The following is an 18,203-nucleotide window of genomic DNA, read 5'->3' on the forward strand; positions in this document are numbered from 1 at the left end:
TTCTACCTCCTCCTCTCAACCAATAATACCTTAACAACACCATTCAATTATGCTTTATTTTATTTATCGTCCAATCAACTTTACTAACACGTGTCTTTTTTCATTTTTACATTTTAATTTTAATTTTCTATACGATTCATATGTTGTGATCGTTTTCTTTAATTAATAGAAATTGTACTCAAGCTCGATGCCTCACCGTCTTACCATTGAACTCCACTAATCTTTGAATTAGAACGTGAGCTCTAGCCTCTTATCATAACGATATAGCCAACATTTGCCATGGTTCGATTCTTACAAAAGTTTCACCCAACGTTAAAAACAAAATATCTCAAGGTGTCCCATAATCTAAAGTATTAGAGGTAGATCTTTAAAGTGTCTATAAATTGAAACATAAATCATAAACAAGTTCGTCTTAAAGAAAATGATGAATTTAGTAATCAAAATTGTCTCTTCAAATAAAGAAAATTCTACAATGTCGAGACACTGTAGATAAAAAAAAAAAAAAACTTTAGCCCCACACGTTTTAAACATCTAAACGCTTGTGGACTACATGAACATGCTACTAGCATTAATGAGCGAGGATTAAATTCACAACTTGAGGTTCAAGAGATTTATGGTTGACCCTCCAAAAAGCTCCTCCTCCTAGATCTCTTTAGTTTTGATCAATGTTATTGAGTTGTATTCGCGAGATGAAACATGATTGCAGTTTGGAAATACTAGAGGTATGCATTGTTGGATTTGACCGTTACGAGATAGATTTTTATATGTCACAGAGATAGATTTTTAGATGTGACAGATATTAGTGTGACAGTTTAAAGAGTGATATTACAAATGCATCTAGAAATAATAATTTAATTGGTAGTGATTTGACTCTCAATTTTTTTGTTTATTTTTTTAAATAGAAGTTATATTACAAAAGGAAAATAATTAAAAAAAAAAAAAGATTTAAAAATAATTTGTAATAAAAATAAATAGAAAATTGAGGAGATTGGAAGGGATAAGAATGGATAGTAGGATAAATAGAGGAGAGTGGAAAGAGGAAGGCAAAAGCGTAAATAAGGAAAGAAGGGATGGCGAAAGAAGCAAGAAAAAAGAAGAGAGAGAGAGCATAAATAATTAATAGCAAAATAAAAAAAAATAAAAAAATAAAAAAATAAAAAAGAAAAATGAGAGAATTTGGGAGAGAGGAGTTTAGGGAAGAAGGTGTTGAGAGCATAGGAAGACTAAGGAATTGATGTATCCCTTTCGGGGCGCCCCCTTCTCATCTGTTCCTCTTATTTTTTTAATTAATTATTTAATTAACAATCATCATTTTTTTTTAAATATTAAAATAAATAAATAAAGCAACTTGTTGTATTCCCGACTCCGGTCTTCCTTCCAGTTTGACGCGGGCACACAGTCAAGCACCCATTGCTCTCTCTCTCTCTCTCTCTCTCTCTCTCTCTCTCTCTCTCTCTTCAAAACCCTAAAAAAAAAAAAAAAAAAAAAATTATAATTTTTGCACACAAACAAAGAAATTTCCTTGTCGGCTTGGACCAAACACCATCTTATCGTTTCTTCTGCACCCTTCCATTCCTCTCTTCGATCCCTTTGATCCTTCCTCTTTTTCTTCTTCTTCCCTCCCAAACCCTACCTCCTGACTTTTCCTCTTTGCTGCTCTTCAATTCACCAAATCAGCTGATTGGTTCTCACCTTAAGGTTTGTGATTTGGGCTTTTTTTTTTTTTTTTTTCCTTTAATCCTTTCTCGCTTGTTTTTGTTTTTCTGTGTTTCTGCTTCATAATTTTATGTTCTAACCAACTGGGTGTGGCGTGGATCGAGGTTTTGGGGTGTTTTGCTTCAATTTTGAGGCTGATGGCTTTCTGGGGTTCATTTTTGGGGTTTGTGGGTGTTTGGGGTTAGGTGAATGTGTTGTAGTCATGTGGGGGGTTGTGATTCTTGTTCTTTTTTCTTGGATCCGGAACATGGGGATCGAACTCCTTATGAATGTGTTGTTTTCGGGCTTTGTTTATTTGAATTGGGTAGTCTTTTAAGTTGCTGAATCACGAGACGATCCACTTTGTTTTCGATGAATGGGTGTGTTCTTTTCTTGGGTTTCAATTTTTATTTTTGACATCGTGAGTATTTCATGCTCTTCTGATCGGATGTGCTGTTAAAGTTCTAATGGCGGCTGCCTTTTCGCACGTCATTTAAGATACACAAAGCAAGGTCCGGCTGTCTCGCTGACAGCGTGACTACGCTAAGTGTCAGGCATTTATTGATACTATTTGCTGTTGTTCTTGGTTGGTAATAAATATCTTTAAAGGAGTTAATCCTGGTTATAATTGTGTTCAGCTTTATCCCATATGTTCTTCGTAGGCAGTAAATCATTCAATTAGATACTTGTGATTTTTTTGTTTAACACATCCACCACCGCTTTTGCAGGTCGGCCCTTAGGTTGATTGGCACATAAATATCTCTCCGATATTATCATGTCTTTTCCAGCTGTCTCAAGTCTTCCCCCAGGAGGACCCACTTCAGGTTTGTGGTTCTTGTTCATGAAGTTGTGTTCATTTTTTTAGATTCTAGTCATTGTTGGTCTCAGCGAGAGATTTGTCGTTGATGATCTAAAAGAATGAACCTTGGGTTTTAGAAAATCTACGTTTAAAATTAAGAGACATGTCATAGTTTTTCCCGTCCCTCAAGTAAGCAGAGTATTCTTGCCTACTTTGTTGCATGAATGTCTGAATCCTCGAGTAAACTTGAGGGGTGGGCTTTGTTTAAATTGCACTGGTACTGAAGACGGTTCTGTTTGGTAAGTTGGTGGAACAAGGTAAAGTTCTGTAGGGTTTGACTTTTAGTGACCTTCACTGCAAAAATCATTCTCTTTTGTTGGCTATGGGGATTCTTCTTTGAGAAAGATGACTATTGTTTTTGTGGAAGTTGCGGCAATTAAGTACAGAGTTTCCAAAGGTGACTGGTGGTCTATCCCTAATTGGCTAGTAAGCACTCTAAAGGCTCCTGCAAATGTTAAAGTTGAAATAGCATCTGAAATATAATGAGCAATATAAAAACCACTTGATTCTGGGATGATTTATGGAAAGCAAATGAGGCACTCTTATCCATTTATTGAAGACTATTCTATTTCTATTAGTTAAAGATTCTTTGTAGGCAAGTTCAGAATGCTTCAAACTTGTCTTGGTGACTGGAATTTTGTTGCTGATGTCAAAACTCAATATTGGATATTCCTTATGGATAGCCTTGCTCGCTTCTTTGTTACACTTAATATAGCAATGGATGACCAATTGAGCTGCACTTTATGACGCTTCCAGATCCTTCAACATGGAGTTGTAGAATATTGATCTGCTTTCGCAGCAGTTATGTTGTTATCCTTATGAGCATTAAGTGAAAGGTTTCGATAGGGGATGGTAGTTGAATCTGTTTCTAGGAGGAAGGATTGTTGGATCAGTATTGATGCCTTATAAGCACATTGACTTGATTGCATCCGCATCTTTGCAATCTTTTGCTTCTCTCTATGTCATAGAAGCTGAAAATCATAAAAAGTTTAGGTGTTTCGCATGGGTGGTGGTGGTTTATGGCAAGGTGGGTTAACCCTATTGTTGTTATTGAGACACTCTGGTCCTCTTCCATGTTTCTTTTGTCGCGATGGGGTGTATGCTTTACCAACATAGGTCGCAAGACTTAAATCACCTCCGTGGGTGCATATATGTGTGCTCTTTGGATGCTAAGTTGTGGAGCAGTTTTAGCAAACTTTTGGCATCTCCATAGACTAGAGGGTTCAATGTCATGCTACGGTGCAGGTCGAGTTTTTAAGTGTTATAATGTGTATGTTGTACCTAATCTCAGATGGTATCTGATGAAATTTTATAGTTTATGCGATTGTTATTTTGATTTCAAGAGGCATTTTAATGAGGATGTATGTTAGTCCAGAATGTAGGAGAACATTTTGTTAAAAGTATTTAAATTTAATCAAGTATAAGGTAACTCTATACTGTATTGTGTAAATCTTTTTTATTACAACTGTTTAGTTTTACTAAAAACTTTCGTTCCATTACCGTATATTTATTCAGCCTTCTGTTTCCTTATTGAATACGTACCATGTTTTTTTTTTTTACAGGGCCCTCTTCAGATGCATTGTATAGGGAATTATGGCATGCCTGTGCTGGACCGCTTGTCACCCTTCCTCGCCAAGATGAACGAGTATACTACTTTCCACAGGGTCACATGGAACAGGTATCAGATTTTGTGACACATGCTCACCGTTTACTCACTAGACCATGTAGGGGGAAAATGTTAATATTTCTGAATTGATCTGACATTTCAAGGTAGCCTGTGAGAAAAATGTTAATATTTGTCTTCTTAGTATTAACATTGAGTGATGAACTTTGTAATTGTCTAAGAAGCATGGATATGGATATAAGACATAGATAACACTGACATGTTTATTATATTATATATTTTAAAATAACATTTTTATAACCGAAGGAAATGCAAAGTCAATAAGTTTATGTATTTATATGCTTAAAAAACGAGTTTGATGTATTTTACTCTCTAAATTATTATTTTTGTCCTATGTTATCATGTATCTATTCAGGATACCTGACAACAATTGTTTGATTTGTGTTTAAAAAATTTTGGGACCCATATTGACTTTGTACAACTTCTAATACATCTATTAGACTAATAAGTACTTGATCCAACTAGTGTCATAGTGTCCTACATGTGTTGGATATGGACACGCTAGCTAAACTAAAATTTTCGTGCTTCTTAGGTAATTGTATTTCCTCTGTAATTAACTTACTGGAATTCGAGTCTTTATTTGTTAACTCCTACTCTAGATTTCTTGTAACATGTAATTGTTCTCTTCCCCAGATCAATGGGAAGAGTTTCTTGTTCATAAAATGTTCCTGAAAATTTTAGAGGTTCACAGAGTTTTCTTTTTCTTGTATGTTTAGCTGGAAGCATCAATGCATCAAGGATTAGAGCAACAAATGCCTTCGTTCAACCTACCATCAAAAATACTTTGTAAAGTTGTCAATGTTGTTCTTCGGGTGAGTTTTATCCCATTAATTTTTATTGCATATGGTGGTATATTTTTGCTGCTTTTCCCGTATCTTTGACGAACTGATTTGACATCTCACTTTGATTGTTAGGCGGAACCTGACACAGATGAAGTGTATGCTCAGATAACTCTGTTACCGGAAAGCAATGTTAGTTCTGTACTCTCACTTTGTAAACTATTGAACTATAGTAGCAGCCATCACTCCCCTCTATAGTGTGGATTTCTGCCAAGAATTCTCAATGCTTGCATTATTTTTCTGAACTGATTGTGGTGCTCAATCCCTTTCCTGTTTTTAGTAATAATTTTATTGATATCTCTAACTTGCCCATGTATTTTTTTCCGAGTAGCAAAGTGAAGTAACAAGCCCAGATCCTGCCCTTCCTGAGCCTACAAGATGTAATGTCCACTCATTTTGCAAGACGCTCACTGCTTCTGACACTAGCACTCATGGTGGCTTCTCTGTTCTTAGGAGGCATGCGGATGACTGCCTGCCACCTCTGGTAGTACATCTAAATGATATTGCCAGCTAGCATCCATTTTCTGTCTCTCTTCCTTGTTTTAAAGTCCGTTTGTTTTTCAGGATATGTCTCAGCAGCCACCGTGGCAAGAATTGGTTGCGAGTGACTTACATGGGAATCAGTGGCATTTTCGGCACATTTTCAGAGGTATAATTTATAGAGCGAACAAGTAGCTGCCATGCAAAGAGCTATAGATATTTGCTGTCTCCTGGCAAATAAAAAATTTTAGTCATGCATTTATGCATAAATACATACAAATTCACATTCATACATTTTTTTGTTGGGCTTGAAGAGAGTTCTCATTTGCCATTTCCCTCTCTTAATTATTTTACTGTTGGAGTTTATGTACTCGAGAACTAACATCTGGTAAGTATTTGGAATTTGGTACACCTCCGGTAAAGAAAAGGGAAAAAGTTATATGGGTTCATACTATTGCTGGTAAATTATTGCATGATTTGTTTTACATGACGTGAACAGTTTTTTTTAGTTTTTTAGTGTTTTCTCTTCTTTCCCCCGTGATTGTGATATTCATACATGAATTGCAGGTCAACCAAGGCGTCATTTACTAACAACTGGGTGGAGCGTCTTCGTTAGTTCCAAAAAACTAGTAGCTGGAGATGCTTTTATCTTTTTAAGGTAATTTTGTGGTCTGCCATTTGAGAGGAGTGTCTATTTTCTTTGTGAGGTAAAGATGATTCTTGAGTGAACAAGTTCATGATCTCTTTGGTTATATGTGTATTTCTTCACAGAGGTGAAAATGGAGAGCTTCGTGTTGGGGTGAGAAGACTCATGAGACAGCTAAATAATATGCCATCTTCTGTTATATCCAGTCACAGCATGCATCTCGGAGTTCTAGCTACTGCTTCTCATGCTGTTTCAACTGGAACACTCTTTTCTGTTTTTTATAAGCCACGGTTTGTTGTCCTTATTATGTTATTTACTTTTACTCTGATACCACGAGTTCTTTTTCCCTCCCCAAGTTAAATAATTTTACTGTGAATAATGGGCTTTTGTACTTGACACTGTGAGTTGAGTGTTCACTTTTTCGATTGCTTTGTGATTTGTCTGTTACAAGTGGAAAAATCCTGAATATTCTTCCTTATGGCAGAACAAGCAGGTCTACATTTCTTGTGAGTCTAAACAAGTACCTTGAAGCTCAAAACCATAAACTCTCTGTTGGGATGAGGTTCAAGATGAGGTTTGAAGGCGAGGAGGTTCCTGAAAGAAGGTAACTGTCTCGTGCTCCCCAATCTCTTTTTTCCTTTCATTGTTGAGTTGATATATTAATTTTTCTTATATTCTTTGACAGTTTTAGTGGAACAATTGTTGGTCTTGGAGATAATGCATCGCCTGGATGGGCTAATTCTGACTGGCGATCTCTAAAGGTTAGCTAATTCCGGAATAATGCTTCTCATGTTTTTTTCCTGAAGTCCAGTCTTGAAACATTATGTGATGTGTATAGATGCTGTGCTCCCTCTTTCTTTGAGTTCAATATCTTATATGGATACTAATACAGAATAGTTAACACAAACCTTATTGTCTAAGATGCATGTTTGAACATAGACATTCATGAAATGGCTGGTGTTTGGAACGATAAAAAGAAAAGATTCGTGTATTAGCTGAATTTAAAAGCCCTTGGGCCTTAAAGAGTTAAAAATATATAAGGATTCGATGGTAACTGTTAATTGCAATCAGAATGTCGCTGAAATGTGTAGCAGGCATTTGCCAGTGCAGTTTGGGATTTTGCTTTATATGTAGTCTCTGGGGGTTTCCCTGAAGAGGCAACCCAGAGACCTCTGCTTTTGCGGATCTTCTAAATTTAGAAAGGTGGAGCTGTATACTTTAGAAATGGAACAGAGATATGAAACGACATTTATCTTCCTTGAAATTCACTATTATGCTTAATAAAGTTTGTCCCACTCTTTATTGAAGTCTAGCTGTGTAGGTGCTCGTAGGATCCGGTAGGCTTAAATATTGCCTTTCAGCCATGGTGTATTTTATATACTCTTTGCTTGCATATGATTTTAAGAACTAACTTCGGAGTATTGGTTGATATAAAGGTGCAATGGGATGAGCCTTCATCTATTCTGCGTCCAGATAGGGTGTCTTCCTGGGAATTGGAGCCACTTGTTGCATCTAGCCCTCTAAGCTCTCTGCCTGCACAGAGGAACAAGCGTCCACGACCAGCTGTTTTGCCTTCCCCTTCCGCAGATGCAGCTGTACTCGGTAATATAACCCTTCTGAATGTTAATAAATCATTGTTGATTTAGATGGAATATTGTTGACATTATCTTCATATGTACTAGGTGGGTGGAAACCTACGGTTGAATCTTCTGCTTTTTCATATACCGAGCCGCAGCGGGGAAGGGACCTATATTCTTCACCAAAGTTCAGTACTGCTGCTTCAAATTCACTTGGTTTTAATGGGAATAATTCTCTTGGCGCTGTGTCCAGCAACGCCTACTGGTCTAATACCAGTATGGTGGAAAATGTTATGGACACTTCATCTCATGGAGCAAAAAGAGAACCCGTTGAAAAGAAACAGAACACTAGGAACGGATGCAGGCTCTTTGGGTTCCAGCTTCTTGGAAACTCCAATGTAGAGGAAGCTTCTCCAGTTTCAACACCAAAAATGGTGGGCGAGGATAGGCCAGTTCCACCTATAGATACAGCATTTGACCAGCATTTTGACCCATCGAACATTCACCGATCAGATATGCCTTCAGTAAGCTGTGATGCTGATAAATCATGCCTGATTTCTCCTCTAGAGTCTCAAAGCAGACAAATCCGCAGCTGTACAAAGGTATTTCAATCCATCAGCTTTTCATCACTTCGCCCCATCTCTTCTAATTGCTCTGAAGCAGTTCTGGTTGAAGGGGTTTAACTGTATGGAATATATTTTTTTATACGCAGTATTTCATTATGTATGAAATTAACAAGGGAAGGTTACTTATATATTTTCTCAGGTTCAAATGCAAGGAATTGCTGTTGGGAGGGCCGTAGATTTAACACGGTTCAATCAATATGATGATCTACTTAGGAAACTGGAGGAGATGTTTGACATAGAGGGTGAGCTTTGTGGCTCGGTAAAGAAATGGAAGGTTGTTTACACCGATGATGAAGATGATATGATGATGGTTGGAGATGATCCTTGGAAGTAAGTATTTTGAACCCCCATCCCCAAACACACCCAAATTCATGATTATCTCAAAATCTTTTTTTGCCTGTTTAATATTAATATGGAACAAATCAAATGCTATCACCGATCTTGCGTTCATCTCGATTTAGTTGAATATTGAGTGTGGTTTTGTTGAAGTAGCTGTACTTTTGAAGGCTTGAGCATGATAAAATGAGACTTAGTGATAAGGAACCACTAGAAAGGAAAGGATTACTTTATTGATCAAATACTTCAAGACAAGAACACTTGTTTGAGATTTGAATCATTCCACAAGCAAGTTCGATCATGTCAAGCTTGAATAATTCTAAATATGCCATCTAAACTATATAGAACTGCAAAGAAACTTAGCCTTTGGCTAAAAGAAAGCACAAATGCTCTTTTTACTACATCTTCTGGTCTCTTTTATAAACATAGCATACATGACTTTATATAACCTCAAAATGAAAATTCAAGACCATGAGACATTTCAAGAGTTGGAACCTTTATACTTTGTGCGACTATGTAAATGTAAGCTTAAAGTTGGAACCTTTATACTTTGTGCGACTATGTAAATGTAAGCTTAAAGTAAATAAAAGTTTTAAAATGCATTAAAGAAACACCGTAATTCTAGATTATCATCCACTCAAAATTTGTAAGCATTCATTCTTCTTTAATGCGGTATGAATTGCAACATCTTGTGACAATTTGAATAACATCTTCTTAACATCTCCCTTGGAGTTTATGTTGCATGATTGATACTTTGGTTCATTAGGTTGTCTAAAATTTGGGTTTGCCTTTCCTAAATGATTGCAGCGAGTTCTGCAGCATGGTAAGGAAGATATTCATCTACACGACAGAAGAAGTGAAGAGACTGTCGCCCAAGATAAAACTCCCACTCAGTGGAGAGATGAAGCTCAGCAAGCCAGATTCTGATATGGTTGCCAACCATACGGAGGATCAATCGTCCATCAGCGGATCAGATTGCTGATGGAGACGTATCCTTTGTCATATGGTTGTTGGCAGAGGAGAAAGAAAATGTGGAATGTTCACCAGAGGAGTGGGAAAGTGGAAGAAGAAATGGTTTATATTGTGGTAAGATTTTATCGGTAGGTATCGTTTGTGCATGGGTTGGCTGCTTTCTTTTGACTGCCAGTGGAGTGGGATCTGGAACGAAGTGTTGTTATATTTGCACTTAGAAGTACCAAAGATTCCGGCAACGAAAAGCTAGCTGCAGGTGCTGCTACATATATGAGGGGTGGGCTGGTAACTGGTGAAGGCTTTCTAAGCTTATCAAAAGAGTGAGGAAATGAATATGTTAATTGGGTTGTTTGGACTTGGAAATGAAATATGGGTTAGAAGAAAATACTGACCCAGTGTTTTAAGATGTTGAAATTAATATTTTTACGTAATAAGGTTCAGTTCAGTTCGGTTATTTTTCGGGGCTTTTCTGTCCCCTGATTATAAAACCGTGCAAGTCAGGTCCAGCTTGCCTTTTTGTACATATGAATTAGGATGCTGTGTTTTTTCACCATCTTGATTGCAGGAGTCTCTTTTTGTATGGGTTGTCAATGACAATTAGGGAGGAAGAAGCCCAAACATCTTCCACCCTTCTAATGTAAATGTAATATTTATGATTATGTATTGATTTGGATTTTGGAGGTTCTACTGCTGCCTCCTCCTCAGGCAGTATATGATCCTTTGTTTAATTCTGAATGTTCCAGTCTAAGAAGTCAGTTTGTTCCAGCAAGAACAAGCTATTACGAATAGAAAACTATTACGAAACAATAGTTGTTTTTAAGTTTCTGTTGTCATAAACTTACATGGGAACACATTAGTAAAATGTTCACAAAAGAAGCGGGTTGCCCTGAATATTGTTGGGGTAGGTGTATGCATTATAATGAAGATTTGGTCAAATTTTACCCCCTTGGTTGGTTTACCGCTGAGCAGATAGCCGATTGTACATATATTAAGAAAAAGAATTATAGGTTACACAGATTCTATACCAGAATCATAACTAGAATATAGGTTATTCAGTTTCTTCTAAGGAAAGAAGGGATGATCAGAATGGTCATGACTAAGATTAGATGTACCTGATTTCGATCCAACAACACTCAGACAGAGCTACTGTTCTCGACTGTATCCTTGTCCGGTGATTCTACTGGCGGTTCTTCTCTCACACGTGTTTCTTTCGCACCCTCTGGTGAAGTTTCAGTAGTAAGCAAGTCCTCTGGTTCAACCATTGTGCCAACCTCGGCCTCTTTCAGATGCAATTGTCTATCCCAACCAGTTGATGGAGTCGAATGTATTGTTAGTGATGATTGTGGAGAGGGATCTACCGCAATGCTTTGGACCATGAAATGATCTCCTTGACATTTGACCAATGCAGCTTTGGTTAGAACCTTGGGCGTACTATAGGTGGAGAAGTACACTCTTTGTTCGGTTGGTTTTCGATATTGTTAGCAACACTAGCAGAACTTGAAGTCGTGATTGGTCCAGCTGGAATGACTGGTTGTTTTCCTTTTAGGTGTCGGGTTTCTCGACTACCTGTAAAACTCGGATGCAGATAGTCTGGATGCACTCTGGTGATTTCATTAAAACTATTCAAGTTTTTGAGTTTAGTTTGTAATAAATCTTAATAATTGTCTTGTAAACATTTAGTACAACTTATATTTCAAAGATATCAAATGTTCTATATGGCAGAGTAATGAGATACGTATATTATAAATAATGCCTCGAAACATGCACTGAAAATCTAGTAACACAAGGAGTTGTGGAACATTGATTGATGTCTAAGACAAAAGTAATCAAGTTCTTTGGGGTTAAAAATACAGAACATAATTGGTGAGTTACATGTGATCTAGTCATGTCACCATAGGCCATCACCAGACACAACGGTAAGTTACATGTGATCTAGTCATGTCACCATCATACGTTACTTTCACAATCTGCCCCTTCTCGAGTCCGTAGTATCGAGCAATGGCATCCGTACGTAGCATACGAGGAAGCTGGCATTACATCAAAAGTAGGCTTAATTAAGCAAGTGTTGGTAGTTTAACAAATATATATCAAGATTTGTTGCACTACTTCAATTCATTTTTATACCACATATATTAGGTTTTCAGAATTCATATTTTTCATACAGGAAGAACAAACCAAACTCTCAACAACTGAACCAATGAACGCTTGGAAAGGAGAAATTGTTGGTCATTCAAGAAAAGCATGTTTACCATGAGAAGGGGTTTTGTTTCCTAAAAAGCCTTCTTCAAAGGTTTACAAAGCATAAGGCAACTGCAGACACAGACTAATATCTATACAGATTTTACCTGTTTTTCCTCTATACTGTATTGTTCCAAAAGCTTTTGTTTTTCTTCCTCCGTTAGCACCTGATGGTTTGGCTTTAATGCATGCTTTGTGATATTAACCAGCAAGTCAGTAATCTGGTAACAGACAAAAACTCAAATCAACATATGAACCTTTTAAGATTATGGATAGCCCTTAGCCTTACATTAGTAGTCTAAAGCAACATTCTACATCATGCAACCACTCTCATAAATACTACTGTATCAATTCCAAAATCCAGTTTTCATTAACAGATTGTAGCTTACACATACAACAGGGTGCAAAATGTTTTCCATATTTCACATCTAAGGTGGTATAAGACCGAATGAGAGGACATAGAAGGGTTTACTAAAGACTCAAAGTTACAAGGAAAAAAAAACCCCTCTAAAATCCAAGGACTCGAGAGTCGAATATTCACTCTTCCAGGCTGAAACGAAACACCCTCAACCTAAGTATGGAGGTTACGTTAATGATGTCCATCGTTTCCCTATGCCAAAGGGTTCCTAGAAGTGACCTTCAAAGGGTTCCTATTGAAAGCCTTGTTCAAGGAGCAGTCATGAAGATGAGGACCATACTTGCTTGCAATAACCCTATGTCAAAGGAAGTCATGAGTTAGGGAGAAAAGCACCACAACCACTTAGCTAAGACGACCTCAACACGAAACCTTAAGTTCCATATGCCTAATCCCAGAGGACCACAGGGTTGGACACCTCCTCCCACCTAACTAAATAGGAACCCTTCCCCTCATCAACCCCTTCCCACGAGAAATCTCGCACAAGCTTCTCCAAGGACTTTAAGGAAAGAAAGCAAGTCAGAATACCACACCACCGATTGAATGAGAGTAAGCCGACCCGTTTGAGAGAAAGAACACCTTTTCCAAGAAGCTAAATGCTTTTGCATCTTACTCATGACAAGATCCCAGAAAGACAATCTACAAGGGTTATGACCAAGGGGAAGATCTAAATAGGAAGACAGGAAAGAGGCAACCTCACAACCAACCAAAGCAGTTCATCTATAACTTCCCTAGCTCACAATTCACTCCCAGAGAACATAACCATTATAAAAATTTCTTAGTGAAAATTTATGGAATAGATATATAAGATGACAAGATTCTCATCACCCTTTTTCAGGAAAGGAAAAAAAAAAAAAAAAAAGGTTTGCAAGCTTTCCCCTATTTCTGCGGTTCATTTTTCTTAGGGTGACTCTCTTGTATCAAATCTTGAGACCTCAGTTTCTTCTTCTAAGTAATTTTTGTTTTCTACCATGACAAACTCTTGCTCCCCCACCCTTTTAGTGTTCTGGTTCCCCATGTTGCAGTTAATGTTCAATTTAACCAGTTTATGTTGTTGTTGTAATTAGATAACAACCTCAGCAGTGTCTATTGTGAAGATTACATCAAAAACTGAAGAAACGAACCTGGAATATTTCAACCTTGAACGAAAAGACCTCAACTGCTTTCATGGCTTGGTTTGTAATTTGATTTTGCACAATTAGAATGAGACCATGCAAAGTTTCTTTGTTAACAATTTGGCCCGCAATATTGCGAATAGCACTAACCTTTACTGCACCAGTCCCACAGAATATTACAAGAATCTGCAAAAACAATGATAAGTTTTGAAATAATAATTAAAGATGTTAGACTACTTGCATAACTATGAAGCATCATCATTAAGACCTATATTTCTATTGTACAATAATTTCTATGTTTAGTCCACATATAGAAATAGAAAAATACTTCACTCAGCATCAATGTTGAACCACAATTCACAACAAATACTTCCATAAGCCAATAATAAAACTTAAACTACTAAAGATTGGTGTGAAATAAGGTGTTCAAAATTCAGAAGCACGATTGCATCGAATAATTTCCAAGAAGATAAGAAGTTTAGTCCACAGAATTTAAACGATGATAAAAAAAAAGAAGGAAAAAAACATGCACCGTTATCTTCCAAACAAAATTCAAAAGTAGCATGCCGAATAAACACTCTCGAAGTAACCAAATACTATGAGAAACTACAGCACCTCTTTTCGTACTCACATTGTCCACCCTAATTTGCTATGACAAACAAGACGCCGCAGAACAAATCAAGCAACCGAGGCTTAAATAAATCGAAGGGAAAAAAAGAAGAAGTGGTGGGGTGTTACTCTTTTGGAGGGATCGGCGCCATGAGCAGCAGATAGTTTAAGGCGATCGACATCGGGGAACTGGCCGTAAATTTCTCGGAATTGTTGGAGAGTGAGGTCGATATCAGAGGGGTTGATGGTGTAGCCTCGGTCCCTAAGCATCTCCAGGACTGTTCTGCGAGAAAGATAGTACCTATGGCTCTCAGTGGTGCCATCGTCGATGTAGCTACTTAAGCAAGTGCCTAGCTCCACTCGATTCGGTTCTCCCAAAAACCCATCTTCCTCCATTTTCGCTCTCTCTCTTCCCGGATACAGCTTCGCGTTTCTTGGTTTGAAAATGGGGAATTATAATATATATATATATATAATTAAGTTAAATACTTGTGATTTTTGAGAGCTAGATTTTAATGAAAGATTTTGAAGTGGGTACCCTTTCGGGATGAACTAGTGGAATTTGGGGGTAGGGTGTAAGCCAAATTTTGAGGTTATGGACAGAACCAAGGCCGGAATAGCAGTAAATAACTCCTCATGGAGAGAACATAAATAAATAATTTTGTTGTTGATGAACACCAGCGTTGGCTACCTAATCAACAAACAAAAACCCTGCCCATGATCCAAACTTTTGGAATGCTCAACCATGATCTTCATACATCCTAAATAAACTAAATTTCCATTCAAATCAAAATAGAACATTCACCTATTCATTTTTTTTTTTTTAATTTAGAGATCAATTAAACCCAATATTAGAAGGTGAAGGTCTCACTAAATACAAAATTAAATTTTAATATGTCAAGGATATTGTAGGCACAAAATAAAAAATTTAGAGATGGGCCGGATATATTTAAAATTTAAAAAGATTGAAAATTTGGATATCCATTAAACATTTTTTGAAGTTGAGAGATTTAATGGACAAAAACTCTCCAAATTTAACCTTTTTGTCTATTTGCTAACATACGAGCTAAATGAACTAAATTATAATTGCACTCGTGTAAATTCTAACATCCAACCGGTTGGTGATAGATTTTCCCCCCTCCCCCTAAGGTTTAGGGTTTAGGGCTTAGGGTTCAGGGAAAATGGCCCGTGAGCGTAAGTGTATAAGTTTTGTATTTTAACCCAACATATGTGTAAGATTCATCAGACTTGACTGTTCGTTACTGATTCGTTGAAAAAGATCGAAAGAAACGAAGAATTTACACATAATGATTTAGGTGCAAAAATGAGGGTCTTCTCGACCGGGTTGAGGTTAAGAGGTCTTATCGACACGAGTAAATGTTTTTTTTCTTCCATATTTTAAGCTTAGAACAATATTTAGTGGAGATGGTACGATACTAAAACAAGAAAACAACGTTTCAGACCGAGTTAACGACCCTGTCTCAAAGTGGAAAAAAGTTCCTACGTTAACACCTATGGAATTTGACTCCATAATGGCCCGTGAGCGAAAATGTATAAGTTTTGTATTTTAACCCAACATATGTGTAAGATTCATCAAACTTGAGCGTTCCTTACAGATTCGTTGATAAAGATCGAAAGAAACTAAGGTTATCCACATAATGATTTAAGTGCCTCCATGTGGGTCTTATCAACAGTGTTGAGGTTGTGAGGTTTTATCGACACGAGTAAATGTTTTTTTTCTTCCATATTTTAAGCTTAGGACAATATTTAGTGGATATGGTATGAAACGAAAACGAGAAAACAACGTTCAATATCGAGTTAACAACCCTGTCTCAAAGGGAAAAAAAGTTTCTAAGTTAACACTTATGGAATTACAAACTCTCCAAATTTAACCTTTTTGTCTATTTGCTAAGACATACGAGCTAAATGAACTAAATTATAATTGAACTCGTGTAAATTCTAACATCCAACCTATTGGTGATAGATTTTCCCCCCTCCGCCTAAGGTTTAGGGTTTAGGGTTTAGGGTTTAGGATTTTAGGTTTTAGGGTTTTAGGGTTTAGGGTTTAGGGTTTTAGGGTTTAGGGTTTAAGGTTTAGGGTTTGGTCTTTCCATACGGGTTGAGGTTGTGAAGTCTTGTCGACACGAGTAAATATTTTTTTTCTTCCATATTTTAAGCTTAGGACAATCTTTAGTGGATATGGTATGATACTAAAACGAGAAAACAACTTTTCAGATCGAGTTAACGACCGTGTCTCAAAGGGGAAAAAAGCTCCTATCGAATTTGAGTGCAAAATGGCCCGGAAGCGAAAGTGAAAAAAAATCGTATATTAACCATTTATATGTAAAAGATTCTTAAACTTGAGCGTTTCCTTACAGATTCGTCGAAAAACATCGAAATAAACAAAGGTTTTTCAGATAGTGATTCGGGTGCATCCACGAGGGTCTTTCCATAAGGGTTGAGGTTGTGAAGTCTTGTCGACACGAGTAAATATTTTTTTTCTTCCATATTTTAAGCTTAGGACAATCTTTAGGGGATATGGTATGATACTAAAACGAGAAAACAACTTTTCAGATCGAGTTAATGACCCTGTCTCAAAGGGGAAAAAAGTTCCTATGTTAACACCTACGGAATTTGAGTGCAAAATGGCCTGGAAGCGAAAGTGAAAAAAATTCGTATTTTAACCATTTATATATGTAAGATTCTTAAACTTGAGCGTTTCCTTACAGATTCGTCGAAAAACATCGAAAGAAACAAAGGTTTTTCAGATAGTGATTCGGGTGCCTCCACGAGGGTCTTTCCATAAGGGTTGAGGTTGTGAAGTCTTGTCGACACGAGTAAATGTTTTTTTTCTTCCATATTTTAAGCTTAGGACAATCTTCAGTGGATATAGTATGATACTAAAATAAGAAAATAACTTTTCAGATCGAGTTAACGACCCTGTCTCAAAGGGGAAAAAAGTTCCTATGTTAACACCTATGGAATTTGAGTGAAAAATGGCCCGGAAGAGAAACTGAAAAAAATTCGTATATTAACCATTTATATGCCAAAGATTCTTAAACTTGAGCGTTTCCTTACAGATTCGTCGAAAAACATCGAAAGAAACAAAGGTTTTTCAGATAGTGATTCGGGTGCATCCACGAGGGTCTTTCCATAAGGGTTGAAGTTGTGAAGTCTTGTCGACACGAATAAATGTTTTTTTTCTTCCATATTTTAAGCTTAGGACAATCTATAGTGGATATGGTATGATACTAAAACGAGAAAATAAATTTTCAGATCGAGTTAACGACCCTGTCTCAAAGGGGAAAAAAGTTCTTATGTTAACACCTATTGAATTTGAGTGCAAAATGGCCCGGAAGCGAAAGTGAAAAAAATTCGTATTTTAACCATTTATATGTGTAAGATTCATAAAACTGAGCGTTTCCTTACAGATTTGTCGAAAATCATCGAAAGAACACAAAGGTTTTTCACATAGTGATTCGGGTGCCTCCACGAGTGTCTTTTCGTAAGGGTTGAGGTTGTGAAGTCTTTTCGACACGAGTAAATATTTTTTTTCTTCCATATTTTAAGCTTAGGACAATATTTAGTGGATTTGGTATGATACTAAAACGAGAAAACAACTTTTCAGATCGAGTTAACGACCCTGTCTCAAAGGGGAAAAAAGTTCCAATGTTAACACCTATGGATTTTGAGTGCAAAATGGCCCGGAAGCGAAAGTGAAAAAAATTCGTATTTTAACCATTTATATGTGTAAGATTCATAAACTTGAGCGTTTCCTTACAGATTCGTCGAAAATCATCGAAAGAAACAAAGGTTTTTCAGATAGTGATTCGGGTGCCTCCACGAGGGTCTTTTCGTAAGGGTTGAGGTTGTGAAGTCTTTTCGACACGAGTAAATGTTTTTTTTCTTACATATTTTAAGCTTAGGACAATATTTAGTGGATATTGTATGATACTAAAACGAGAAAAGGGTTTAGGGTTTAGGGTTTTAGGGTTTAGGGTTTAGGGTTTAGGGTTTGGGTTTAGGGTTTAGGGTTTAGGGTTTAGGGTTTAGGGTTTAGGGTTTAGGGTTTAGGGTTTAGGGTTGAGGGTTGAGGGTTTAGGGTTTAGGGT

General features: G+C 36.9%; 2 protein-coding genes across 2 annotated transcripts; one reads left to right on the forward strand and one right to left on the reverse strand.

Moving 5' to 3' along the window:
- Positions 1 to 1,435: 1,435 nt before the first annotated feature.
- On the forward strand, positions 1,436 to 10,442 carry LOC111799890 (auxin response factor 1). The gene is made up of 15 exons (XM_087125987.1): positions 1,436 to 1,698; positions 2,424 to 2,519; positions 4,117 to 4,232; positions 4,955 to 5,050; positions 5,153 to 5,209; positions 5,409 to 5,561; positions 5,642 to 5,726; positions 6,125 to 6,215; positions 6,329 to 6,493; positions 6,688 to 6,807; positions 6,889 to 6,964; positions 7,640 to 7,805; positions 7,886 to 8,382; positions 8,546 to 8,736; positions 9,550 to 10,442. Exons 2-15 carry the CDS (start codon positions 2,471 to 2,473, stop codon positions 9,722 to 9,724), a joined length of 2,037 nt encoding a protein of 678 aa, XP_086982113.1. The 5' UTR covers positions 1,436 to 1,698; positions 2,424 to 2,470; the 3' UTR covers positions 9,725 to 10,442.
- Positions 10,443 to 11,423: 981 nt separating this feature from the next.
- Positions 11,424 to 14,558, reverse strand: NRPE5 (Eukaryotic rpb5 RNA polymerase subunit family protein). Its single transcript, XM_023683387.2, has 4 exons — positions 14,221 to 14,558; positions 13,492 to 13,668; positions 12,060 to 12,173; positions 11,424 to 11,741 (listed from the first exon to the last, which is right to left on the reverse strand). The coding sequence occupies exons 1-4, from the start codon at positions 14,485 to 14,487 to the stop codon at positions 11,616 to 11,618; spliced, it is 684 nt and encodes a 227-aa protein (XP_023539155.1). The 5' UTR covers positions 14,488 to 14,558; the 3' UTR covers positions 11,424 to 11,615.
- Positions 14,559 to 18,203: the final 3,645 nt, after the last annotated feature.

This window comes from Cucurbita pepo, chromosome 8 (assembly GCF_057944985.1).
Source record: "Cucurbita pepo subsp. pepo isolate OVF chromosome 8, ASM5794498v1, whole genome shotgun sequence".
Taxonomy (NCBI): domain Eukaryota; kingdom Viridiplantae; phylum Streptophyta; class Magnoliopsida; order Cucurbitales; family Cucurbitaceae; genus Cucurbita; species Cucurbita pepo.

Bases quoted from the DNA above. Each gene is read 5' to 3' on its own strand.
- NRPE5 (XM_023683387.2), bottom strand. From the start codon at position 14,487: ATGGAGGAAGATGGGTTTTTGGGAGAACCGAATCGAGTGGAGCTAGGC. The intron at 13,669-14,220 runs GTAACACCCCAC...TTGTTTTTGCAG, and splicing joins GCGCCGATCCCTCCAAAAGA to ATTCTTGTAATATTCTGTGG. The intron at 11,742-12,059 runs GTAAAATCTGTA...ATGTAATGCCAG, and splicing joins ACAGTATAGAGGAAAAACAG to CTTCCTCGTATGCTACGTAC.
- LOC111799890 (XM_087125987.1), top strand. From the start codon at position 2,471: ATGTCTTTTCCAGCTGTCTCAAGTCTTCCCCCAGGAGGACCCACTTCA. The intron at 4,233-4,954 runs GTATCAGATTTT...TTGTATGTTTAG, and splicing joins CACAGGGTCACATGGAACAG to CTGGAAGCATCAATGCATCA. The intron at 6,965-7,639 runs GTTAGCTAATTC...GTTGATATAAAG, and splicing joins CTGACTGGCGATCTCTAAAG to GTGCAATGGGATGAGCCTTC.